Here is a 26031-nt window from a genome sequence, read left to right as displayed (position 1 = left end):
CAGGAGCACGCACCTGTAATCCTAGCTACTCAGGAGGCTGAGGCAGGAGAATCGCTTGAACCGGGAGGCAGAGGCTGCAGTGAGCTGAGATGGCGCCAACTGCACTCCAGTCTAGGCCACAGAACAAGACTCCATCTTGGCCAGGCGCAGTGGTCATGCCTGTAATCCCAGCACTTTGGGAGGCCGAGGTGGGCGGACAATGAGGTCAGGAGATAGAGACCATTCTGGCTAACACAGTGAAATCCCGTCACTACTAAAAATACAAAAAAATAGCTGGGCGTGGTGGCGGGCGCCTGTAGTCCCAGCTACTCCAGAGGCTGAGGCAGGAGAATGGTGTGAACCTGGGAGGCGGAGGTTGCAGTGAGCCGAGATCGCACCACTGCACTCCAGCCTGGGCGACAGAGCAAGAATCTGTCTCCCAAAAAACAACAACAAAAAAAAGAATGGCATGCTGAGGTTCCAGTGGCCCCCCAGAAGGAATTAGACCTTTGGAAAATAGGTCCTCCAGGTGGCAAGTCATGGGTTTTAACTGCGTCTCAAGACTCAGCTTAGAGGCAGGCAGGGCAAGAAGGAGACCGAGAGAAAACAACAGGGTTTCTCGCACTCAGAGTCCTTCAGAGATGGGGATCAAGGGAATGCCCAGTCTTCCCTGGACTCACTCAGCACCACTATGACACGTCCACTCCCCCATGGGACTCTGAAACAGTCCAAAGAGGAGACGTGGCTTGCCCAGGGTCACAGGGCTGCTCAGTGACGGCACTGGGACCGGAACCCAGGAGTCCACACTCCTAGCCCGGCCTCCGTCCTCCCCAGCATCATCTCTCTGGTGGGGCAGGTTTGGCCTAATACCCTCTTCACCTGTCCACTCTCCCCTCTATCTCCCTGTGGAAGACCACCCATCTACTCTTGTCACCAAAACCCATCCATCCTCCGAGTAATGGTCTCCCAGTTGTCCTCTGGGGAACCATTCCTCTCTTGACACTCAGCTTCTCCGCTCCCAGTGACGGCTATCAGGGTGGGTGTGAGGCTCAAGTCTGGCCAGTCACAGCACTGCAATCCCTGGTAACAGTGACTGGTTCAGGGATAGGTACATGATCCATTCTGCACCTGGACATAGGCATTGCGACCCAGTGAGAGTCTTGGAAGAGAGGAATATGCTCCGTTTGCTGGGAATGCTATAGTGACATGAGCCTGGAGTTGCTGGGTGCCCCACTTGCAACCTGAGATAAACACAACACAGAAGGCAGAAGTGAGAGATGGAAAGCACCTGGATCAAGCCTTACCTGAAGGTAGAACAATGGGTCACCTCTTTTTTTTTTGAGACAGAGTCTTGCACTGTCCCCAGGCTGTCATGCAATGGTGCGATCTCAGCTCACTACAACCTCCACCTCCCGGGTTCACGCTACTCTGCCTCAGCCTCCTGAGTAGCTGGGACCATATCCGGCTAATTTTTTGTATTTTTAGAAGAGATGGGGTTTCACTATGTTGGCCAAACTGATCTCCATCTCCTGACCTCGTGATCCGCCTACCTCGGCCTACCAAAGTGCTGGGATTACAGGCGTGAACCACCACGCCTGTCCCGGTCACTTCTTTTTATGAGAAAGTATGTTTCTTATTGTGTTAAGCCAGTCTGAGTTAGGTTGTCTGTTGCTCATAAGCAAGAGGCTAATCAGAAACAAGAGTTGCTGCATCAGCAGCATCAGCTTTCCACCTTCCTGGATCTGAACAGTCACAGAGCAACCCCCCAAGGAGGAGAGGAATGCAGCCTGAGGGTGTCGGCCCCCATCTGACGCCCCTCATGACATTTCCGTTTGACTCCTCTTGTGCTCCCCACAAAGCCAGGCCCCCAGGTACCTTGAGCCGTTGCTGATGAGAATACTCTCCCGAATGGTCAGGGTGCAGTAATACCACACCAGCAGGAAGTTGAAGACTTCATCAGTCACCCTGTGCAAGGAAACAGCCCCCGGGAGGGGTACCGGCATGAGAACCAGGCACAGCCATCCCACCCTCACCTCACAGAGCAGCAAACCAGGCGGAGGGCTGCCCACAGCACACACTGCCTCTGGAAGCCCTTATGACACCAGGGAGGCAGGGGGAGCTTGGTCTCTCGGGCATCTTGTCCCGGCCCTGCAAATGCCTCTGCACCTCCTCATCTTTCTCCCTGAGTCCCACCTGTGCTTCAAGCTCTAGCTGAGTCTTCCCCTCCTTCCCTGACCACTCAGCCCAGGGCAACCTGTCTGTCTTCTAAACTCTTCCCGTGTGATCTGAAATTTCTGGTGGGATGTTAATGGAAGGACTTTAAGAATGGGACACCTGGTCAGACGTGGTGGCTCCCACCTGTAATCCCAGCACTTTGGGAGGCCAAGATGGATGGATCACTTGAGGCCAGGAGTTTCAGACCAGCTTGGCCAACATGGTGAAACCTCATCTCTACTAAAAATACAAAAATTACCGGGTGTGGTGGCTCACATCTGTAGTCCCACCTGCTTAGGAGGCTGAGGCAGGAGAATTGCTTGAACCCGGGAGTTGGAGGTTGCAGTGAGCTGAGATTGTGCCACTGCACTCCAGCCTGGGCAACAGAGCGAGACCCTGTCCCAAAAAAAACAAAAGAATGAGAGACTTAATGTTCTATTGTAGGTTGCCCGCAGTGTTAAGATATAAACTCCCTCTGTCCCCTTAAAGCATCTGTAAACTTTGTTACACGTATTTAATACAAAAATTACCTATGGGCCCCACCGTCTGTGATGTTACAGTGTTAGAGTAGGTAGCTAGTCAGACAAAAACAGGGCCCCTCCAACCAGGAATGTCAGGCGACCATCAGGTAATGGTCAGGTGGTTGTTAGCTGTCTCTCTAAAATAATAATTGGCCGCACCCAGTGCCAGGGAAAGGCAGTCTCCCTACAGATAGGAAAAGCATGAAGCTGGTGATCAGCAGCCTCCTGGTAGGATCTCACTGCAACCTCTGCCTCCTGGGTTCAAGTGATTCTCCTGCCTCAGCCTCCTGAGTAGCTGGGACTATGGGTGCACGCCATGATGCCCAGCTAATTTTTGTATTTTTAGTAGAGACGAGGTTTCACTATGTTGGTCAGGATGGTCTCGATCTCTTGACCTGTAATCCACCTGCCTCTGCTTCCCAAAGTGCTGGGATTACAGGCGTGAGTTACTGCACCCAGCCTGATTTTTGAATTTTTAGTAGAGATGGGGTTTCACCATGTTGGCCAGGCTGGTATCGAACTCCTGACCACAAGTGATTCACCCAACTCAGCCTCCCGAAGTGCTGGGATTACAGGCATGAGCCACCGCGCCCAGTGGCTTTTCATTCCTGCTTTAAAGCATTCTGTTTGTTTGAGACGGAGTTTCGCTCTTTCGCCTAGGGTGGAGTGCAATGGTGCAGTCTCAGCTCATTGCAACCTCCGCCTCCCGGGTTCAAGCAATTTTCTTGCCTCAGCTTCCAGAGTAGCTGGGATTACGGGTGCCTGCCACCACGCCCAGATAATCTTTGTATTTTTAGTAGAGACAGGGTTTCACCACATTGGCCAGGCTGGTCTCAAACTCCTGACCTCAGGTGATCCACTTGCCTCAGCTTCCCAAAGTGCTGGGATTACAGGCGTGAGCCACCGCACCCAACCAAGCTTTTTAATATATTTTCATTCCTGCTGTAAAACTTGTTTCTTCTTCTGCCTTACGCCCCTCAGTCAAATTCTTTCTTCTGAGGAGGCAAGAATGGAGATCGCTGCAGACCCGTTCGGACTGACTGCGGGGAACGTGAATACCACCACCACTAACACTAACGGGAGGACTTTAAGAACAGGAGACCTGGCTGGGTGCGGTGGCTCACACCTGTAATCCCAGCACTTTGGGAGGCCGAGGCGGGTGAATGAGACTCCATCTCAAAACAAAAAACAAACAAAAAAAAAACCCAGGAGACTAGATGTTCCATGTTAGGTTGTCTGCAGTGTTAAGCTATAAACTCCCTCTGTCCCCTTAAACCATCTGTAAACATTGTTACATACACAAAAAAATCCCAGTGTGCCATATTGTCTGTAACACTAACTGAAGAACTCCTTTTCCTCCTCCATGGTAACCACAGCACAGGGCTGGACCGTCCACCTCCATAGTGACCAAAGCACAGGGCTGGGCCGTCCTCCTCCCTGGTGACCATGGCGCGGGGCTGGGCTGATCTACCCTTGAAGGCGACAGACCCAGGCTATGGAGCCTGCTGTACCTGGTCAGCATGGAGGGCCGGCAAACCGCTGTGTGGGGATTATCAGAGCCTCACCGGCCTCAGCCCTGCAATCTGTGAAGTGAGGAGGCCCACCCACCATGAGAGCATCCCCGGGGAAAAGAACTCTGGGAGACAGCCAGTGACAGACGCCCCTCTGAGGGCTTCCCCACCACTGCCAGTCTCTTTAATGAGGCGCTGACAAAGGTTTGTCGGCAATTTTTTTTGTTTTTAGAGACAGAGTCTCACTCTGTCACCCAGGCTGGAGTGCAGCGACGTGATTATGGCCTTTTGTAGCCCTTAATCTACTGGGCTCAAGCGATCTTCTTGCCTCAGCCTCCTACGTAGGTGGGAATGCAGGTGCACAGTGCCGCATCAGGCTAATTTTAAAAACTTTTTTTGGACTGGGTGCAGTGGCTCATGCCTATCATTCTAGCACTCTGGGAGGCTGAGGCAGGTGGATCACTTGAGGTCGGGAGTTCAAGACCAGCCCGGCCACCATAGTGAAACCCCGTCTCTATTAAAAATACAAAAAATTATCTGGGCGTGGTGGTGCGCTCCTGCGATCTCAGCTACTTGGGAGGCTGAGGCAGGAGAATCGCTTGAACCCAGGAGACAGAGGTTGCAGTGAGCTGAGATCACACCACTGCACTTCAGCCTCCTAACAGAGTGAGACTCTATCCCAAAAATATAAATAAATAATAAATAAGTGGCCAGGCGCGGTGGCTCACGCCTGTAATCCCAGCACTTTGGGAGGCCGAGGCAGGCGGATCACAAAGTCAGGAGATCGAGACCATCCTGGCTAACACGGTGAAACCCCGTCTCTACTAAAAATACAAAAAATTAGCCGGGCGTGGTGGCGGGGGCCTGTAGTCCCAGCTACTTGGGAGGCTGAGGCAGGAGAATGGCGTGAACCTGGGAGGCGGAGCTTGCAGTGAGCCGAGATTGCGCCACTGCACTCCAGCCTGGGCGACAGAGCGAGACTCTGTCTCAAAAAAATAAATAAATAAATAAATAAATAAATAAATAAATAAATAAATAAGTGACCCCGCCCCGGGGAGGCCCAGCTCCCTCCCTTGCCACACTCATTTCCTGTTCAAGTCATATTGGCCTCTGATGTCCTCAGAGCTGTGCTTCTGAGACTGTGGACGCTCTGTGGTGCTTCCAAAGTCATGATGGGCACCATATACTGCCCTGCTACTCTCAGGCACCGTCCTCGACTAGTGTCCCCAGCAGCCCTGCGCAGGAGGTACATGTCTTCTCTCTGCTCTCCAGGTGGGGGGTGTCAGCTCAGGAGAACAACTGACTCACCCACAGTCCCACAGCCAGGAAGAGGCAGAGCCGGATTTGAACTGAAGCCCTGAGATTCCAGGGTCTGTTCCTAACTCTCGAGACAACCTTTGTGAGCAATGGTTCAGCAAGGTGTGGGCAGAGTGTCTGTTGTCTGCGACCACAAAGTAGGGTCACAAAGCTTCAAAGCAGTTGCATCCTCCTTTCATTTTGCCCCCAGGGCCCTTATAGTTGGTGAAAAGCATCTCCCAGTTTAGGCAGAGAAATGGAGGAGTTGGGGGGGCTTCCCTCCCTCCCTTTTATGCAGACAGACTGCACCCAACGGCCATTTCTGTTCCCATACTGGATAAGTCTGTGTGACACTGGGAGGTACATGGTACCTTCCCTGTTGGGGTCAAGGACAAAGACTTCAGGAGTTTGAGACTAGCTTGGACTGGTCGTAGCAAGACTCCACCTCCACCTTTGAGACAGAGTTTTTGCTCTGTTGTTCAAGTGATTCTCCTGCCTTGGCCTCCCAAGTAGCTGGGATTACAGACGCATGCCAACATGCCCAACTAATTTTTGTATTTTTTGAAGAGACGAGATTTTGCCATGTTGCCCAGGCTGGTCTTGAACTCTTGGGCTCAAGCGATCCTCCAACCTCAGCCTTCCAAAGGGCTGGGATTACAGGCATGAACCGCCACACCCAGCCCATCTCAAGAGTCTTAATCACATCTGCAGAGTCCCTTCTGTAAGGTAACTTATTCACAGGCTCTGGAGACGAGGACATGAACATCTTTGGGGACCATTATTCAGCACTAGGCAGGGACTAATTATTGGGAACTTACAACCTTGCAGGCATTTTGCATAGACGATCACTCTAGACCCTTGGACACTACAGAACTGGTTCTTAAAGCAGGTGCACTTACCACTTTCCTGTCGGCACGACTTCCACCTGCCAGAACCCGCCACTCTGGGTGTTCCTGGGGGCTTTATCAAGCCACCAGCATCTATTCTGCTGGTGCTAGGTGCAGATCAGAAGGGTGGAGCAATTAACACCCTCTGGGGACAGTCCTCAACTGCCCCAACTGATAGCAATTGCTGGATAAATACCCCAGCTCCCTCACCCTCAGGTGGGATAACTCTGAGGCATGTTCTACGCTGTCCCCCCATTCCCTAGCAGTATTGAGCCCCAGCTGCCCGCAGGATAATGCTTTCTCGTCTCACTTCCTATTCCCATACCAGTGTCTCCTGAGATCACCTCCTGAATAAATGACTGGCACTAAAATGCTTGTCTTGGGGGTCTCTTCTGGGCCAACCCACACTAAGACAGTACTACTTCCCATTTTACAGATCACGCAGACGGCAAGCACTGGAGTAAGGTCCAAACCCAAGCCCACTCAAGCCAAACTTAACTCTGACTACCTCTTTCCTAGCCTGGTTCAAACCTGATAGAGGACAGTCCTAACCAGGCACAGCCTCTTGGCCTCAAGGCAGCAGAGGGAGGCTTCCAACTCTCCTGCCGCCTCACCAAAGCCTCCAAATGCCTAAGTAGTACTGGTGGAGGATGTCCTGGAGCCTGCGGAAAAGTTGAGGAGGCAGACACAGAGAGGCCCAGGACTTCAGGTCACACAGCTCATGAGTGGCAGAGCTGGACCCAGAACCCTGCAGGTCGCTGGCTATGCCCAGCTGCGGGCTTAGTGGTACCAAGAAGGGCCTCTGGGTTGGGAGCCTAGCCAGGAAACCATTCCAAGGGCGGCAAGAGGAAGAAACGAGAATCCTGCTCCGTGGATGCACTGGCTATGAAGCTGTGAGCCTTTTCACGTGTACCCAGTCTTAGCACAAAACAATGACGCTAACCAGTGCTAATAAACAGGCACCAGTCTAACCAGTCTCCAGATACAGCTTCTGCCCTCCAAGCTGCCCTGCCAAGGAGCTCCTGTCGCCCTCACTGTATCTGTCAAGAAACTAAGGCTGGGAGAGATTAGTCACTTGCCTAAGGTTAAACAGCAGGGCAGGCTTCCCAGGGGCACCGGCACAGAGATGAACGGCCCGTCCAATCCCCCTCCTCTGCCCCATGTTTAGCCTATGGAAGGTATACTGGGTTGAACAGCATCCTTCCAAAATTCATGTCCACTGGGACCTTATTTGGAAACGGGGTCTTTGTAGATGCAATTAGTTAAAATGAGGTCATACTGTGTTAGGGTGGGCTCTAAATCCAGCGTCTAGCTTCCTTATACTAGGGAAGGAGGCCGTGTGGCGTGGTGACAGAGACAGAGACAAGCGAAACACAGCTTTAGGCTGAGCAATACCAGGGCTTGCTGGCAATTCCCAGAAGCTGGGGAGGTGAGGAAGGGTCCTCCCTCTGCGAAGCCTGTGGGGCAGCACGGCCCTGCCGCGCCCTGCTTTCAGACCGCCGGCCTCCAGAACTGTAGGAAACGTATCTGCTGTTTTAAGCCCCCAGTCTACGGTACTTAGTTACGGTGGCCCTGGGAGATGAACACAAAAGCAGGTGGGAGAAAAGGAGACTCCCAGGCCCTCAGGGAACCTTGGGCCTCAGGACAGCACAGGTTTGCCTTCAGAGGGCCCTGGAGGTCCCTGTGCAAGGGACTCCGGCTGCACACTGACGTTTACCCTCTTTGAGGGGGGTACGTGAGGGGTATTACAGATGTGCGTAGCCTTTGCCCTCGTGGAAACAGGCCAGGCTCTGGGCAGCAGGCGAGCATGGGCCCAGGGCCTAAAAGAGCCTTTGTTTGGGCATTCAAGTGGCCAGACCAGCAGCCAGACGCCCAGTCAAGCGCCTGCCAGGCAATAAACGCTTGGCACGTGGGCCAAATGCCCAAGCCGTACTTGGCCACTTCCCCTGGGTTTTGTTCCAGAGAAAGGAACAAAACCCCTCAGGCAGGGCAGCAGCAGCCCACAGCCTCACGGCATGGCTGTGCCTCACTCGGATGGCACCAGCAGCCGTGGAGCCCCCCAGCAGCGCCTCTACATGCCAGCCAGGGTGGAGCTTCCACGCACAGTGCCAGCTCCCTGAATTGTCACAGCCTTGTGAGGCAGAGACTCCCGTCACCCTTGTTTTACAGATGGAGAGACTGAGGCTCCCAGAGGGAACCTGCCCATAGTAACAGCCAGTTGGTCTCAAAACCATCTTTTTCTTTTCTTTTCTTTTTTGAGATGGAGTCTCGCTCTGTCGCCCAGGCTGGAGTACACTGGCGCAATCTTGGCTCACTGAAAGGTCCGCCTCCCAGGTTCATGGCGTTCTCCTGCCTCAGCCTCCCAAGTAGCTGGGACTACAGGCGCCCGCCTCTACGCCCGGCTAATTTTTTTTTTTTATTTTTAGTAGAGATGGGGTTTCACCGTGTTAGCCAGGATGGTCTCGATCTCCTGACCTTGTGATCCGCCTGCCTCAGCCTCCCGAAGTGTTGGGATTACAGGCGTGAGCCACCACACCCCACCTTCTTTTCTTTTCTTCTTCTCTCTTTTTTTTTTTTTTAATAATTGGGATATGGCCGGGCGCGGTGGCTCAAGCCTGTAATCCCAGCACTTTGGGAGGCCGAGACGGGCGGATCACGAGGTCAGGAGATCAAGACCATCCTGGCTAACACGGTGAAACCCCGTCTCTACTAAAAATACAAGAAAATTAGCCGGGCGAGGTGGCGGGCGCCTGTAGTCCCAGCTACTCGGGAGGCTGAGGCAGAATGGCGTGAACCCGGGAGGCGGAGCTTGCAGTGAGCCGAGATCGCGCCACTGCACTCCAGCCTGGGGCACAGAGCAAGACTCCGTCTCCAAAAAAAAAAAAAATAATAATAATAATTGGGATATAATTCACATACCATAAAATTTGTTCTTTTAAAGTATATAATTTAGTGATTTTTAGTATATTCAGAGTTGTACAACGATTACCTAATTCCAGAACATTCTTTTCTTTTTTTGGAGATAAGGTCTTGCTCTGTTATCCAGACTGGAGTACAGTGGCACAATCTTGGCTCACTGCAACCTCTGCCTCCCAGGTTCAAGTGATTCTCCTGCCTCAACCTCTTAGCTGGGATTACAGGCACCTACCACCACGCCTGGCTGATTTTTGTATTTTTAGTACAGACAGGGTTTGACCATGTTGCCCAGGCTGGGAGAACATTCTTATTACTCTAAAAAGAAACCTTGTACCCAGTGGCAGTCATGCCCTCAATTCCTGCCTCCCGCAGCCCCTGGCTACCACTCACCTACTCCCTGTCTCTATTTGCCTGTTCTAGGCAGTTCTCAGCAATGGAATCCTACTGTGTATCTTTTTGTGACTGGTTCTTTTACTCAGCATCACGTTTCCAAGGTTCATCCATGCGGCACCCTGGGTCAGTGACACAGCTTCATTTCTCTCTCTCTTTTGTTCAGACCAGGTCTCCCTCTGTCCCCAAGGCTAAAGTGCAGTGGCGTGATCACGGCTCACTGCAGCCTCGAACTCCTAGGCTTAAGCAATCCTCCCACCTCAGCCTCCCAAAGTGCTGGGATTATAGGTGTGAGCCACTGCACCCAGCTAAATAATTTCATTTTTTATCTTTGTAGAGACAGGGGTCTTGCTGTGTTGCCCAGGCTGGGCTCAAACTCCTGACCTCGAGTAGTCCTCCTGTGTCCCAAAGTACTGGGATTACCGGTGTGAGCCACCATGCCCAACATTTCATTTCCCTTTATAGCTGAACGATATGCCACTGTACAGACAGACCACAGTGAACTCCTTTTTTTCTGTGGTGGGCAGGGGACAGAATCTCGCTCTGTCACCCAGGCTGGAGTGCAGAGATCTCAACTCACTGCAACCTCTGCCTCCTGGGTTCAAGCGATTCTCCTTGTCTCACCCTCCCAAGTAGCTAGGACTAAAGGCATACTCCACCATGCCCAACTAATTTTTATATTTTTAGTAGAGATGGTGTTTCACCATGTTGGTCAGGCTAGTCTTGAACTCCTGACCTCAAATGATCTGCCTGTCTTGGCCTCCCAAAGTACTGGGATTACAGGCATGAGTCATCACACCTGGTAATCAACTCTTTCTTAACTAGCACAAGGCCTTTCCAGCAGCCGTTTAACAGATATTTGTTGGATGGAGGTGGGACAGACAGGACTGGCACTTCCCATGAGAAATGGCCCCTCTCTCCCCTACACCTCATCACGCCAAACAACACAGAAGCAGGAGAGGCCCTGGGTCCCCTGGATCCCTCTCTCTTGGCCCCCACCTGACGTCTGCATGCCCAGGCCCAGGCGCACATGGCCATACCCACTACCTGTAGTGAAGGACAAATCGACACGCCACAGCACCCAGGAGCAGGATGATGGTCAGGTAGAGCTTGAACTTCTCATACTCGTCCTTGTAGGCAAACCTGCCACGACAGACACGCCCAGGGGAGTGCCCCTTACCGTGACTATTCCAGTACCTGGGCATGGCCCTTAGCCCCATCAGACCCTTGTCCTACAGCCACTGCCATGGCCCATAAGGACCTTTCCATCCCTAAAGGAGAGACCTGGCCTTGACAGATTGGTGGTGACCAATGAGGGGAAGAGGGCCAAGTATGCAGAAGGCCCATGTCCCTGGACTCTGGTCTGGGGCTCTGGGCCCATGCTGGAGACAGGCAGGGGGCAGAGACAGGGCCTCTTCCCTCAACCAACTGCTGCTGCTGAAAGGCCAGGGTTTGCGGCCGTCTGGAAATGGGGTAGACTCAGGGTAGACAGGACTGCCCATCTCCCAGGAGAAGTGTGTGCGTGATAGGGCATGGAACAGAGCAGGGCTATTTCTTGTGGGAAATGGGAAGTCCCGTCCACCCAACATACTGACTCTGAAAAAGGAAGGAAGGCAGGAACGCCTCTCCCAGGTGCGAGAGGAGGAGAGCGTCAGAAACTCCAACAGCCAGAGCCTCACCTGTGAACAGGTTTTTATTTATGCAAAAATTCTAGCTTGGATGCATCTTCCCTGAGCTGAAGGAGCAGAACACCGGAGGTCTCTGAGCCAAGCGGGAAGTGTGGGGTGGGGTGTGGGTTGGGGTGCAGGATAAGGTGTGGGGTGAGAGTGGAGTGTGAATGTGGGGTATGGGGTATGGTGTGGGTATGGGGTATGGTTGTGGGTGTGGGGTATGGTTGTGGGTGTGGGGTATGGTGTGGGTGTGGGGTATGGGTGTGTGGTGTGAGTGTGGGGTGTGGGTGTGTGGTGTGTGGTGTGGGGTGTGAGTGTGGGGTGTGGGTGTGGTGTGTTGGGTGTGGGGTGTGGGGTGTGGTGTGGGTGTGGTGTGTGGGGTGTGGTGTGGGGTGTGGGTGTGGGGTGTGGGGTGTGGGTGTGGGTATGGGGTGTGGTGTGTTAGGTGTGGCGTGTGGGGTGTGGTGTGGGTGTGGCATGTGGGATGTGGGGTGTGGTGTGGGGTGTGGTGTGGGGTGTGGGTGTGGTGTGGGGTGTGGTGTGGGGTGTGGTGTGGGTGTGGTGTGTGGGGTGTGGTGTGGGGTGTGGGTGTGGGGTGTGGGGTGTGGGTGTGGGTATGGGGTGTGGGTATGGGGTGTGGTGTGTTAGGTGTGGTGTGTGGGGTGTGGTGTGGGTGTGGCATGTGGGATGTGGGGTGTGGTGTGGGTGTGGGATGTGAGTGTGGGGTGTGGGTGTGGTGTGTTGGGTGTGGGGTGTGGGGTGTGGTGTGGGGTGTGGTGTGGGGTGTGGGGTGTGGGTGTGGGTATGGGGTGTGGTGTGTTAGGTGTGGTGTGTGGGGTGTGGTGTGGGTGTGGTGTGGGGTGTGGGTGTGGGGTGTGGGGTGTGGGTGTGGGTATGGGGTGTGGGTATGGGGTGTGGTGTGTTGGGTGTGGGGTGTGGGGTGTGGTGTGGGGTGTGGTGTGGGGTGTGGGGTGTGGGTGTGGGTATGGGGTGTGGTGTGTTAGGTGTGGCGTGTGGGGTGTGGTGTGGGTGTGGTGTGTGGGTGTGGGGTGTGGGGTGTGGGTGTGGGTATGGGGTGTGGGTATGGGGTGTGGTGTGTTAGGTGTGGTGTGTGGGGTGTGGTGTGGGTGTGGCATGTGGGATGTGGGGTGTGGTGTGGGGTGTGGGTGTGGTGTGGGGTGTGGTGTGGGGTGTGGGTATGGGGTGTGGGGTGTGGTGTGTGGTGTGTGGGGTGTGGTGTGGGGTGTGGGTATGGGGTGTGGGGTGTGGTGTGGGGTATGGGTGTGGGGTGTGGGGTATGGTATGTGGGGTGTGGTGTGGGGTGTGGGTATGGGGTGTGGGTATGGGGTGTGGGGTGTGGGATTGGGTGCGGGTGTAGGTGTCGGGTATGGGTGTGGGGTGTGGGTATGGGGTGGAGTGGGGTGTGGATGTGGGGTATGGGGTATGGGGTGTGGGGTGTGGTGGGGTGTGGGGTGTGGTGGGGTATGGGGTGTGGGGTGTGGGTATGCGGTGTGGTGTGGATGTGGTGTGTTGGGTATGTGGTGTAGGGTGTGGGATGTGGGTGTGGGGCATGGGGGTGGGGTGTGGGTATGGGTTGTGGTATCGGGTGTGGGTGTGGGGTGTGGGTGTGGGGTGGGGTTTGGTGTGGGGTGTGGGGTGTGGTGTGGATATGGTGTGTTGGGTATGTGGTGTGGGTGTGGGATTGGGTGTAGGTATGGGGTGTGGGGTGTGGGTGTGGGGTGGGGTTTGGTGTGGGGTGTGGGGTGTGGTGTGGATATGGTGTGTTGGGTATGTGGTGTGGGTGTGGGATTGGGTGTAGGTATGGGGTGTGGGGTGTGGGATTGGGTGTGGGTGTGGGGTATGGGCTGTGGTGTGAGATCAGGTGTGGGTATGGGGTGTGGGATTCGGGGTGTGGGTGGGATGTGAGGTGTGGGATCTGGGTTGTGGGTGGCAGACACTTACTTGGCCTGGTTGCTGAGGAGGGTCACATTCACATTGCCGAGGACCAGGTTCAAGTAGAGCCTGGAAGGAAACACCTGTGAGGGGCGTGATCCTTAGCAGGTGGGTGTGAATTAACAACACTCAAACTCAACACACCTAACAAGCACATCCCAAGTAGTGATGTTAGAAGATAGGGGGCCTAAGCTCTGCGGGTAAATGGACCCCCACATCGAGTGAGAATAATGATTGACCAAAGGACATTACACCTGTGACAGGAGAGTGTGCGGAGTTGATTTCCCCTCCATGCTGCCTTAAAGACTGTATTTCTCAGCCTGCCTTGCAGCCAGATGTCAGCAGGTGACTAAGCATAGCCAATGAGGTGGAGGCATAGGTACAACCTCTAGGTCAATTTTTAAAGAATTTTCTGGACCGGGCACGATGGCTCACGCCTGTAATCCCAGCACTTTGGGAGGCCAAGGCGGGTGGATCACAAGGTCAGGAGTTCGAGACCATCCTGCTGAACCGTCTCTACTAAAAATACAAGAAGATTAGCCGGGCGTGGTGGCAGACGCCTTGAAGTCCCAGCTACTCGGGAGGCTGAGGCAGAAGAATGGAGTGAACCCAGGAGGCGGACCTTGCAGTGAGCCGAGATCCGGCCACTGCACTCCAGCCTGGGCAACGGAGTGAGACTCCGTCTCAAAAAAAAAAAAAAAAGGATTTTCTTTATTTTTCATTATTATTATTATCATTGTTATTATTTTTAGAGACAGGGTCTCACTCTGTTGCCCAGGCTAGAGTGCAATGGCATGATCATAGCTCACTGCAGTGTTGTAGTTTTTTTTGACAGAGTCTCGCTCTGTTGCCCAGACTGGACTGCAGTGGCATGATCAGGACTCGCTGTAACCTCCACCTCCCAGGTTCAAGCGATTCTCCTGCCTCAGCCTCCCAAGTAGCTGGGATTACAGGTACGTGCCACCACACCCAGCTAATTTTTGTATTTTTAGTAGGTTTAGGGGTTTCACCATGTTGGCCAGGCTGGTCTTGAACTCCTAACCTTAACCTGCCTCAGTCTCCCAAGGTGCTAGGATTACAGGCGTGAGCCACTGTGCCCAGCCTCACTGCAGTCTTAAACCCCTAGGCTCAAGTAGTCCTCCTACCTCAGTCACCAAAGTAGCTAGGATTACGGGTACACACCACCATGCCAATTTTGTTAAAGGTTTTTAGAGATGAGGTCTCACGATGTTGTCCAGGCTGGTCTTGAATTCCCGGGCTCAAGTGATCCTCCCACCTCGGCCTCCTGAAGTGCTGGGATGACAGGCACAAGCCACCACACCCAGCCTTGAGCTGGGTTTTCTATCATTTGCAATCCAACGATTCCCAACCGAGGTAAGAGGCACAGAGGGGCAGGAGGCAGATGCGCATGGCACTGTAAGAGGGTCACGAATGCTAGGCTGCTGTTCATTCTGCAGAAAATGATCATCACTTAACTCAGGGAGTCTTTACCCAAACATAGTAAAAAAGGAGAAGCTCAGAGGAATGGGTTAAAACGTAACAGGGCTAACCAGCTCCCTCCCACCTGCTACAGGCCTGAAAGGCGCCCCGCCTCCTAGCGCAGGCTCTGACTCAGCCCTAGGCTGATCCGGAAAACAGGGTCAGGGTGAACTGACTGGGCTCAGCAGCGTATGCCGGGTCACGATGATACCAGGCTGTAAGCAGCTCTCTCCAGAACAAGGTGGCAATGACATCACTTGAGGGAGGGAGCGGGGACTTCTCTGAAGGGGGAAAATAGAAAGAACGTGGGCTTTGGAGTCAGAATGTCTGCTGTTCACATCCTGGTGTGGCCAAACATTCACTGATGTCTCTGAATCTTGTAAAAATGGGGATCTCTTGGTCTGACGCACAGGTTGTTGAGGATAAAACGAGTGACATCACAGGAGTTCCTGGCACCGCTCTGAGCGTACAGGAGGCACTCAATGTTTGTTCTCCTGGGAGAGAACACCTCCCTCTTAACCCCAGGTGGCGCCAGGCATGTGGTAGGTGCTGGTTCCTTGCAACGGCCCTCCCAGGAATACTGCCGTCCCACGGTGTGGCTAAGGTGCTCTCCTGGGCTCACGGAGGAATGCGTAAGGAAGCCTTCTTATGTCTCCTGCCCTTTCTTCCCTCTTTCCCCTTCAATCTGAGCACCAGCAGGAAGGTGAGAATTATATGGACCAGCTGTGCTAGGCCTGGGCATGGGCCTGTGCTAGGGGTGGGGAGGTTGCCAACTCCTACCCGTTCTTCTTGGGCAGGTAGGCCTCCATGTCGAAGAAGACGTCCTGCCGCTCCTTGATATTTGCGGCCATCTGCTGAACGAGCTCCGCCTCCTCCTGGCTGGTATGGCGTTTGCACCTGTGGACAGAGATGCAAGCACAGGGGAAGGGGCGTCACTCAGAGGGAGGAGGGCTATGGACTCCCCCAGTCCCAGCCTCCCACCTCCTACCCTAGTGTGTCCCACCTTCTACCCCAGTGCCTCCCACCTTCTACCCCAGCCTCCCACCTTCTACCCTGTGCCTCCACCTTCTACCCCAGTGCCTCTTGCAACCACAGTTCCCTATCTCAACTCTCTGGGTTGGGGAAGTGATGCTGCCTCCCAGGTAGTCTTGTGACTTTCGATAAATCCTTAAACCTCTCTGCCTTATTTTCCATACCTGAAAAACCGGGATAACCTCAAGTCTACCTCACAGACAATAGCCTGGTGAGGATTAAATGAGTAAGTACAGCATACAGCATCTAGAATAATACTTGATAGTATGAGCTCAAGGGATAATTACTAACAATACTATTTTTCTTTTCATTTTTCTTTCTTTTTTTTTTTATGAGACAGAGTCTCGCTCTGTCACCCAGGCTGGAATGCAGTGGCGCCATCTTGGCTCACTGCAAGCTCTGCCTCCCGCGTTCATGCCATTCTCCTGCCTCAGCCCCCCGAGTAGCTGGGATTACAGGCTCCTGCCACCACACCTGGCTAATTTTTTTGTATTTTTAGTAGAGACGGGGTTTCACTGTGTTAGCCAGGATGGTCTTGATCTCCTGACCTCATGATCTGCCTGCCTCAGCCTCCCAAAGTGCCGGGATTATAGGCGTGAGCCACCGCGCCCGGCCTTCGTCTCATTTTTCTAAAGAAATAGCTAGCAGGCATGATGTTATAGTCCCAGCACATACGCCTATGATCTCAGCACTTTGGAAGGCCAGGGCAAAAAGATCACTTGAGGCCAGGAGTTTGAGGCCAGCCTGACCAACATAGCAAGACCCAGTCTCTACAAAAAATTAATCAAAGAAAACAACCAAGGCCAGGTGTGGTGGCTCATGCCTGTAATCCCAGCACTTTGGGAGGCTGAGGCGGGCCGATCACCTCAGGTCGGGAGTTCAAGACCAGCATGACCAACATGGAGAAACCCCGTCTCTACTAAAAATACAAAATAAGCTGGGCATGGTGGTGCATGGCTGTAATCCCACCTACTTGGGAGGCTGAGGCAGGAGAATCACTTGAACCTGGGAGGCAGAGGTTGCAGTGAGCCAAGATCGCACCATTGCACTCCAGCCTGAGCAACAAGAGCGAAACTCTATCTCAAAAAAAAAAGAAAAAAAAAAAAAAAAGACGGGGGAGGTGCTTAAGAAAACAACCAGGGGCTGGATGTGGTGGCTCATGCCTGTAATCCCAGCACTTTGGGAAACTGAAGTGGGCAGATCACCTGAAGTCAGGAGTTCGAGACCAGCCTGGTCAACATGGCAAAACTCTGTCTCTACTGAAAATATAAAAATTAGCTAGGCGTGGTGGCGAGCCCCTGTAATCCCAGCTACTTGGGAGGCTGAGGCAGGAGAATTGCTTGAACCCAGGAGGCAGAGGTTGCAGTGAGCCGAGATCGTGCCACTGCACTCCAGCCTGGGCGACACAGCGAGACTCTGACTCAAAAACAACAACAACAACAGTAACAAAAAACAACCACCAAGCATGGTGATGCACGCCTGAAGTCCTAATATTCATCAGGCTAAGGTGGGAGGATTGCTTGAGCCCAGGAGATCAAGGCTGTGGTGAGCCATGATTGCGCCACTGTACTCCAGCCTGGGTGACAGAGCAAGACCCTATCTCAAAAAAAATAAGACCGGGCACAGTGGCTCACGCCTGTAATCCCAGCACTTTGGGAGGCCAAGGCAGGAGGATCGCTTGAGGTCAGGAGTTTGAGACCAGCCTGGCCAACATAGTGAAACCCTGTCTCTAGTAAAAGTACAAAAATTAGCTGAGCGTGGTGGCGGGCACCCGTAATTCCAGATACTCAGGAGGCTAAGACAGGAAGGAGAATTGCTTGAACCCAGGAAGCAGAGGTTGCAGTGAGCTGAGATTGTGCCGCTGCACTCCAGCCTGGGCGACAGAGCGAGACTCCATCTCTGAATGAATGAATCAATCAATCAATCAATCAATCGATATAATTTTTAAAAATAGAAATAAAGGAATAACCTACAGATTACCAAGAGGACAGACAGAAAGCCCCTGAAAGCATAAGCAGTCGACCAGTTAAGGTCTGTTATTCTTTGGTAACATGGAACTCTCAAAACTAGAAAAGAAGCCAGCAGAGACATCTCAGAATGGCAGGGGTCCTTGGTCTAAGACCCTAACTCATGGGTCAACCTTCTAACTCAGTACTTCTCAACTGGGAGCAGCCGGCAATGCCTGGAGACATCTCGGTGGTCACACCTGGGGCGGAAGTGCTACTGGCATCGGTGGGCAGAGGCCAGGGATGCTACTCACTATCCCACAGTGCACTGCACAGCCCCCACAGACCCATCAATAGTGCTGAGGTTAGCCATGTGCCCATCTGTGAAGCAATCACTGAGAATCTGAAAAACTCTGGACTGAAAAAACTCTAGACTCTGAGTCCTGCCATTACCAAGACGTGTTTTTCCAAAGCCACATCTGGTGATGTGTTTGCATGGGGCCATCCACACTCTCTACCCCTTAGTTGCAGGCCTCCATTTTCAAAATGGCCAGCCACACTGAGAGCTATAATCAGGACCTTCCTCCAAAATTGTCCACAAGGAAAGAGTTAACCAAGAGTCCCAGATTCTAAAATAGAAGCCTAGCTAAGTGACTTGGGACAAGTCACTTGGAGCCTCAGTTTCCCTGCCTGACAAGGGGGTCACCGCATCCACTGGGCCCCTTCACATACCAGGCAGGAAGGGACTTCCCAGACCTGGAGAAGTCAGGAAATGAACACGATCCAGGCCTGGGGAACCGAACTAAGCTATGAGCTCAAGCACATCTCCACCAGGGATGGCAACCTAGTGGCCACTACCCCAGAGACCCCAGTGGGGAGGACACCCCACACCCACGAAAGGACGCTGCCTGTTTACTTGTCCAGCAGGGCACCTTCCTATAACAGCACCCACCTTTCCCCTGGGAAACTACTCATCTTCTTCTCCCACCACCCACATGGCTGTCCCTCCACTTCCCAGGGCCACAGACTGAGCGCACGGCATGGGGCTGTCCAAGCAGCTTCTCAGTGATTGGTTCACAAATGGGCATTCAACCAATCCCAGCCAATGAGGACTAACCCAGAATGTCGGCGGAAGTACTGGGAAAAAGAAACTCTCGGCCAGGCACAGTGGCGCACGCCTGTAATCACAGCTACTTGGGAGGCTGAGGCAGGAGAATCACTTAAACCCAGGAGACGGAGGCTGCAGTGAGCCGAGTTCACGCCATTGCTTTCCAGCTTGGGTGACAGAATGAAAGACTCCATTTCAAGAAAAAAAAAAAAAAAGAGAGAAACTCTCCTTCAGCCAGGGTGGCACAGCCAGCAGGAAGCAAGGTTGGAGAATATAAGCCTGGCACTGTTGGTGGAGGGGACAGTCACCCTGAGAGTGACACCAATCCAGAGGAAGGCAGAATTTAGAGGGAAAAAAACAGATGCCCCAAAACACCCTTTGACCCCTGGATCCAGTGATGCCTGAAACAACTCCCAGTCCTGTCTTTTTCCACTGAGATTGCCATTCTCTGCTTCAGCCTGTTTTGAGTTGGGCTTCTGTCCCTCAGAACCAGAGCAGCCCATGGGCTGCAGCCGCACCTACCTCTGGAGTGTGAGCTTCAAGTCCTTGAGGTGCTTCTTCTGCTTACTGATGGAACTACTACACAGCGTCTGCAGCGCAGCCAGCTCCTCCAGCTTCTGCTTATAGATCCTGTGCGTCTCCTGGAGGACAGGGGACCCCGGGGGAAGGTGTGCGGGAGAATGTGAACAGGTCATTTTCTTTTCTTTTTGACAGAGTCTCGCTCTGTCACCCAGGCTGGAGTGCAGTGGCATGATCTCAGCTCACTGCAAGCTCTGTCTCCTGGGTTCAAGCGATTCTCCTGCCTCAGCCTCCCAAGTAGCTGCGATTACAGGTGCCCACCACCATGCCCGGCTAATTTTTTTTTTTTTTTTGATTTTTCGTAGAGACGGGGTTTCACCATATTGGCCAGGCTGGTCTCGAACTCCTGACATTGTGATCCACCTGCCTGGGCCTCCCAAAGTTCTGGGATTACAGGCATGAGCCACCGCGCCCAGCCAGCTTATTGTTTTTAATGTCATGGTCTTCATCTCCCGTGTTGGTTTCCCTAAATTGTTGGTGTTTGTCTTAGAAGTCCAGAGATAAGGTGTTGTTTCCCTGCCTGTGGTGTTATTTATTGGGAGGTGCGTGATGGTGGCAAAGTCAAGAAGTTACTGTGTTCTGTTCCCCCAGCACTGAGGCAAAGTCTCTTGTATTTTCCCATGGTGAAACCCCATCTCTACTAAAAATGCAAAAATTAGCCAGGCATGGTGGCGGGCATCTGTAATCCCAACTACTTGGGAGGCTGAGGCACGAGAATCACTTTAACCCAGCGGTTGGAGGTTGCAGTGAGCTAAGACCACGCCACTTCACTCCAGCCTGGGTGAAAGTGCGAAACTCCGTCTCAATAAAAATAAAAACAAAAAGAATAAGCCACTGCTCGCTTTGGCAGCACGTGTACTAGAATTGGAATGATACAGACAAGGTTAACATGGGCCCTGAGAAATTAAAAAACATTGAAAAACAAAGCAACGATAAACCAACAAACTCAAGTGACCTTTTTTTTTTTTTTAGCGGTTGGAGAGATGGATTTAACAGAGGGAGAGCAAAAGCGGATGGTCCAACAGTGAGCACAGAGGCTAAACTCCCCTGCCTGCCAAGCAAGGCACCTAGGTATGAAAGTTAAGTGAGGCCAGGCACGGTGGCTCATGCCTGTAATCCCAGCACTTTGGGAGGCTGAGGAAGGCGGATCATTTGAGATCAGGAGTTCGAGACCAGCCTGACCAACATGGTGAAACCCTGTCTCTACTAAAAATACAAAAATTAGCTGGACACGGTGGCAGATGCCTGTAGTCCCAGCTACTCAGGAGGCTGAGACAGGAGAATTGTTTGAATCTGGGAGTCGGAGGTTGCAGCGAGCTGAGGTCTGCCACTGCACTCCAGCCTGGGTGACAGAGCAAGACTCCATCTCAAAAAAAAAAAAAAAAAAAAAAGGAAATCAGTAAATAAGGAAGAGGCAAAGGCTAAGAATTAACTAGATGACAATAAAAATAACAAGTGACTAGATGACAATTAGGAGAGACATCCAAGAATGCTGTGAATCACCTTGAATAGAGTGAGTCACCATGGCCCACCCACTAGGAAGATAAAAGGGTGACTTCCCTCTGTCCTTCCTGGGCCCCCCAGGAAGGAAAAATCAATGCTTTTATTTTATTTAATGTTTTTATTTTTTTTAATTTTTATTTTTTTTATTTTTTGAGACGGAGTCTCGCTCTGTCACCCAGGCTGGAGTGCAGTGGCCGGATCTCAGCTCACTGCAAGCTCCGCCTCCCGGGTTCACGCCATTCTCCTGCCTCAGCCTCCTGAGCAGCTGGGACTACAGGCGCCGCCACCTCGCCTGGCTAGTTTTTTTGTATTTTTTAGTAGAGTCGGGGTTTCACCGGGTTAGCCAGGATGGTCTCGATCTCCTGACCTCGTGATCCGCCCACCTCGGCCTCCCAAAGTGCTGGGATTACAGGCTTGAGCCACCGCGCCCAGCCAATGTTTTTATTTTAAAATAATTTCAAATTGGGCATGGTGGCTCACGCCTGTAATGCCAGCTACTCAGGAGGCTAAGGCATGAGAATTACTTGAACCCAGGAGGCGGAGGTTGCAGTGAACTGAGATTATGCCACTGCACTCCAGAGTGAGACTCCGTCTCAAATACATATATAAATGAATAATAATAATAATAGTAATAATTTCAGACACAGGGGCTCATGCCTGTAATCCCAGCACTTTGGGAGGCCAAGGCAGGTGGATCACCTGAAGTCGGAAGTTTGAAACCAGCCTGACCAATGTGGAGAAACCCCATCTCTACTAAAAACACAAAATTAGCCAGGCGTGATGGCGCATGCCTGTAATCCCAGCTACTCAAGAGGCTGAGGCAGAAGAATCGCTTGAACCCAGGAGGCTTAGGTTGTGGTGAGCCGAGATCGCACCACTGCACTCCAGCCTGGGCAACAAGAGTGAAACTCCGTCTCAAAATAATAATTATTATAATAATAATTTCAAGCTTGCAGAATTACAAAAACAATACAAAGAACTCGCTTCTACTCTTCACCCAGATTCACCAGCAGTTCCTTCATTCTGTATTTGCTTTATCCCCCATATATGCGTGCCTGCGTGTGCACACATGTGCATGCCTGCCTGTGTGTTCTTTTTCTATATCAGGCAGGCAATCAATCGTTAAGCCACAGCCGCAGGCCAAGTCTGGCTACCTAATTTTGTATGCTCAGTAAGACAGAAATGGGTTTTGCAGGGTTGAAAAAAAATCACTAGAATCTTTCATGGTGTGTGAAAATTATATAAATTGGCATTGCAGTATCCATAAATAAAGTTTTATTGGAACACAGCTACGCCCACCCATTTAAATATTCCGTGTGGCTGTGCTGGGACTCTAACAGCAAAACAAGTAGTTGTGACAGAGACCATATGGCCCATAAAGCTCAAAATTTTCACTATTTGGCTTTTTACCAAAAAGATTTGCCCACTCCTGTGCTAAACCATTTGGGAGTTAGTTGTAGACAACACACCTCTTTTCTCCTAAATAGTACAGTGTGTATCTAGTAAGAACAGCAATATTCTCTCAAATATCCATAGTACAATTATCAAACGCAACTGACCCTTAAATGACATGGGTTTCAACTGCATGTCCACTTATACACAGATTTTCTTCCACCTCTGCCACCCGTGAGACAGCAAGACCAAGCCCTCCTCTTCCTCCTCCTGCTACTCCTCAATGTAAAGACACAAAGGATGAAGACCTTTACAATGGTCCACTTCCACTTACTGAAGAGTAAATATATTTTCTCTTCCTTATGATTTTCTTAATAACATTTTCTTTTCTCTAGCTTTTTTTTTTTTTCTTTAAGACAGACTCTCACTCTTGTTGCCTATGCTGGAGTGCAGTGGCATGATCTCCAATCACCACAACCTTCACCTCCCAGGTTCAAGCGATTCTCCTGTCTCAGCCTCCTGAGGGATTACAGGCATGTACCACCACGCCTGGCTAATTTTGTATTTTTAGTAGAGACAGGGTTTCTCCATGTTGGTCAGGCTGGTCTCGAACTCCGGACCTCAGGTGATTCACCTGCCTCAGCCTCCCAAAGGGCTGGCATTACAGGCGTGAGCCACCGTGCGGGGCCTCTCTAGCTTTCTTTATTGTAATAATACCATGTATAATGCATATACAAAATGTGTGTTAATCGACTGTCTCTGTTATCAGTGAGACTCTGCTCAACATTAGGCTGATAGAAGTTTTGTGGGAGTTGCCGGGCACATTGACTCATGCCTGTAATCCCAACACTTTGGGAGGCCAAGGTGGGTGGATCGCCTGAGGTCAGGGGTTTGAGACCAGCCTGACCAACATGGTGAAACCCTGTCTCTACTAAAAGTGCAAAAATTAGCCAGACATGGTGGAGGGCACCTGTAATCAGGAGGCTGAGGCAGGAGAATCACTTCAACCTGGGAGGCGGAGATTGCAGTGAGCTGAGATCACACAACTGCACTGTCTCCAAAACAAAAAAAAAATAGTAGTTTTGGAGGAGTCGAAAGTTTCTGGCCAGGCTGGGTGGTTCACACCTGCAATCCCTGCACTTTGGGAGGCTGTGGTGGGTGGATCACTTGAGGCCAGGTGTTCAAGACCAGCCTGGTCGACATGGTGAAACCACATCTCTACTAAAAATACAAAAATTAGCCAGGTGTGGTGCGGGCGCCTATAGTTCCAGATACTCGGGAGGCTGAGGTGAGATGATTACTTGAACCCAGGAGGTGGAGGCTGTAGTAAGCTGAGATCATGTCACTGCACTCCAGCCTCGTTAACAGAGGGAGACTCTGTTTCAAAAAAAAAAAAAAAAAAAGTTATATACTTGGCTTTTCAACTGATTGGCACCCCAACCCCACCTTGTTCAAGGGTCAATCGTCTAGAAAATGTAACGTTGATATAACACAATGCTACGGCCTCACATACCACTCAAATTCAAATTTTGTTGACTGTCTCTTTTATGGCAATTTTCCTTCAGATCTTAGATCCAATTCAGTCTCATGTCTTCTGGTACGGTTCAATCTCCCAATCTCTGCCTTTCGTGAATTTAAGTTTGTTATTGTTTTTTGTTTTTTGAGACAGAGTTTGACTCTTGTCGCCCAGGCCAGAGTACAGTGGTGTGATCCTGGCTCACTGCAACCTCTGCCTCCCAGGTTCAAGCGATTCTCCTGCCTCAGCCTCCCAAGTAGCTGGGATTACAGGTGCCACCATACCCAGCTAATTTCTGTATTTTTAGTAGAGACGGATGGGGCTTCACCATGTTGACCAGGCTGGTCTGGAACTCCTGACCTCAAATGATCCTCCCACCTCGGCCTCCCAAAGTGCTGGGATTACAGGCATGAGCCACCGTGCCTGGCCAAATTTAAGTTTTTAAAGCGTTTGGTCCAGTTTTCTGTAAGAATGTCCCCCAGTGGGGTTTGCGGATGTTTCCTCATGATTTGGGGCATGCATGGGTACCAGCATGTTACTAAAAGGATGTTGTGCCCTTATTAGTGGCTCCTGCCAGGAGGGACACCATATCCATGATGCTAACTTTGCTGGGTAAAGGCAGCCAGGATGTCCACCCAGCTTCTGCACTATGTAGTGTCCAACTTTCCATTGGCAATTAACAAGTTATCTGTGTGAAGAAAGGCTGTGTTTTAATCACTTTTGAATTCTTCAGTGCTAAACAGCCCTCTATGTCCAACAAATACCTGCTGGTAACGAAACCAGACGAGGAGAACAGAGGTGGAGAGATCCTGCCCAGACAACACAGCCTTGGGGAAGACAGGGCCCTGGCCTGAGAGGCTGCTGTGAGATAAGGGCCCTGCACCCCTCCTGGTGGCCTTTGGTGCTGGTTCCTGCCACGAAGAGATAAGACCAGGGCTACAAAATCAGCTGCCAGATGCTCATTAGGACCTCATCTGTTTCAATTAATACATGAAGACATCATCCTTGTTAAAAATTAAAACACTACAGCTATGGCTGAGGTCTGTTTTTTTTTTTTTTTTTTGAGATGGAGTCTCGCTCTGTCGCCAGGCTGGAGTGCAGTGGCGCGATCTTGGCTCACTGCAACCTCCGCCTCCTGTGTTCAAACGATTCTCCTGCCTCAGTCTCCCAAGTAGCTGGTATTACAGGCATGCACCACCATGCCTGGCTAATTTTCATATTTTTATATTTTTAGTAAATTTTTAGTAGAATAGATTACAGGTGTGAGCCACTGTGCCCGGATTTTTTTTTTTTTGGAGACAGGGTCTCACTCTATCACCCAGGCTGGAGTACAGTGGCTTGATCTCGGGTCACTGTAACCTCCACCTCTCGGGTTCAAGTAATTATCGTGCCTCAGCCTCCCAAGTGGCTGGGACTACAGGCGTGCACAACCATGCCCAGCTAATTTTTGTATTTTTAGTAGAGACGGGGTTTCACCATGTTGACTAGGCTGGTCTCGAACTCCTGGCCTCAAGTGATCCGCCCATCTTGGCCTCCCAAAGTGCTGGGGTTACAGATGTAAGCCACTGCACCCGGCAACTTCTGCAAGTTCTGAACCACATATTTCATTAGGAACTGCTTGCCCTCCACTCTCTCTTCCCTGGCTAGGAAATGCAACAAAGGGCTCAGTTACCTTGAAGCCAGAAGCAGCAGAGCCCATTGCCCCTTCCCAACCAAACTAACCTGAGTCCCAGTGCAGCCTCATGGGACACAGCTTCCCAACTGTGATTTCTTTCTTTTTTGAGACAGTCTTGCTCTGTCACCTACGCTGCAGTGCAGTGGCACAATCTCGGTTTACTGCAACCTCCGCCTCCTGGGTTCAAGTGATTCTCCTGCCTCAGACTCCCGAGTAGCTGGGATTAAGGGCGCATACAACCACACCCAGCTAATTTTTGTAGTTTTAGTAGAAATGGGGTTTCATCATGTTGGCCAGGCTGGTATCAAACTCACGACCTTGGGTAATCTGCCCACCTCGGCCTCCCAAAGTGCTGGGTTTACAGGCGTGAGCCACTGTGCCCCGCCCACTGTGATGGTTTTAAAACATGGCCACTTATTCTTTATCATGCCTCACATAGACAGGCAGTGCCTCTGTTCACTCCC

The 26031-nt window shown here is 51.6% G+C and overlaps 1 protein-coding gene across 13 annotated transcripts in view; it reads right to left on the bottom strand.

Annotated features, from left to right (window-relative positions):
* Window positions 1–26031, bottom strand: part of TMEM120B (transmembrane protein 120B) — a 64464-nt gene that overhangs the window by 14460 nt on the left and 23973 nt on the right. For 4 of the 13 annotated variants that reach the window (XM_045366114.2, XM_005572462.4, XM_005572463.4 and 1 more), the window contains exons 2-6: window positions 19425–19543; window positions 15597–15713; window positions 13347–13406; window positions 10762–10857; window positions 1855–1944 (exon numbers count right to left, since the gene is read on the bottom strand). In XM_045366114.2, coding sequence (XP_045222049.1) covers window positions 1855–1944; window positions 10762–10857; window positions 13347–13406; window positions 15597–15713; window positions 19425–19543 — 482 coding nt within the window. Of the gene's footprint in view, window positions 1–1854; window positions 1945–10761; window positions 10858–13346; window positions 13407–14563; window positions 15098–15596; window positions 15714–19424; window positions 19544–26031 lie in introns of those variants that run through there. The other 9 variants (XM_045366116.2, XM_074008134.1, XM_074008136.1 and 6 more) reach the window with 6 other exon arrangements.

This window comes from Macaca fascicularis, chromosome 11 (genome assembly GCF_037993035.2).
Source record: "Macaca fascicularis isolate 582-1 chromosome 11, T2T-MFA8v1.1".
Lineage (NCBI taxonomy): Eukaryota > Metazoa > Chordata > Mammalia > Primates > Cercopithecidae > Macaca > Macaca fascicularis.
This window is presented reverse-complemented; position numbering and strand designations above follow the sequence as displayed.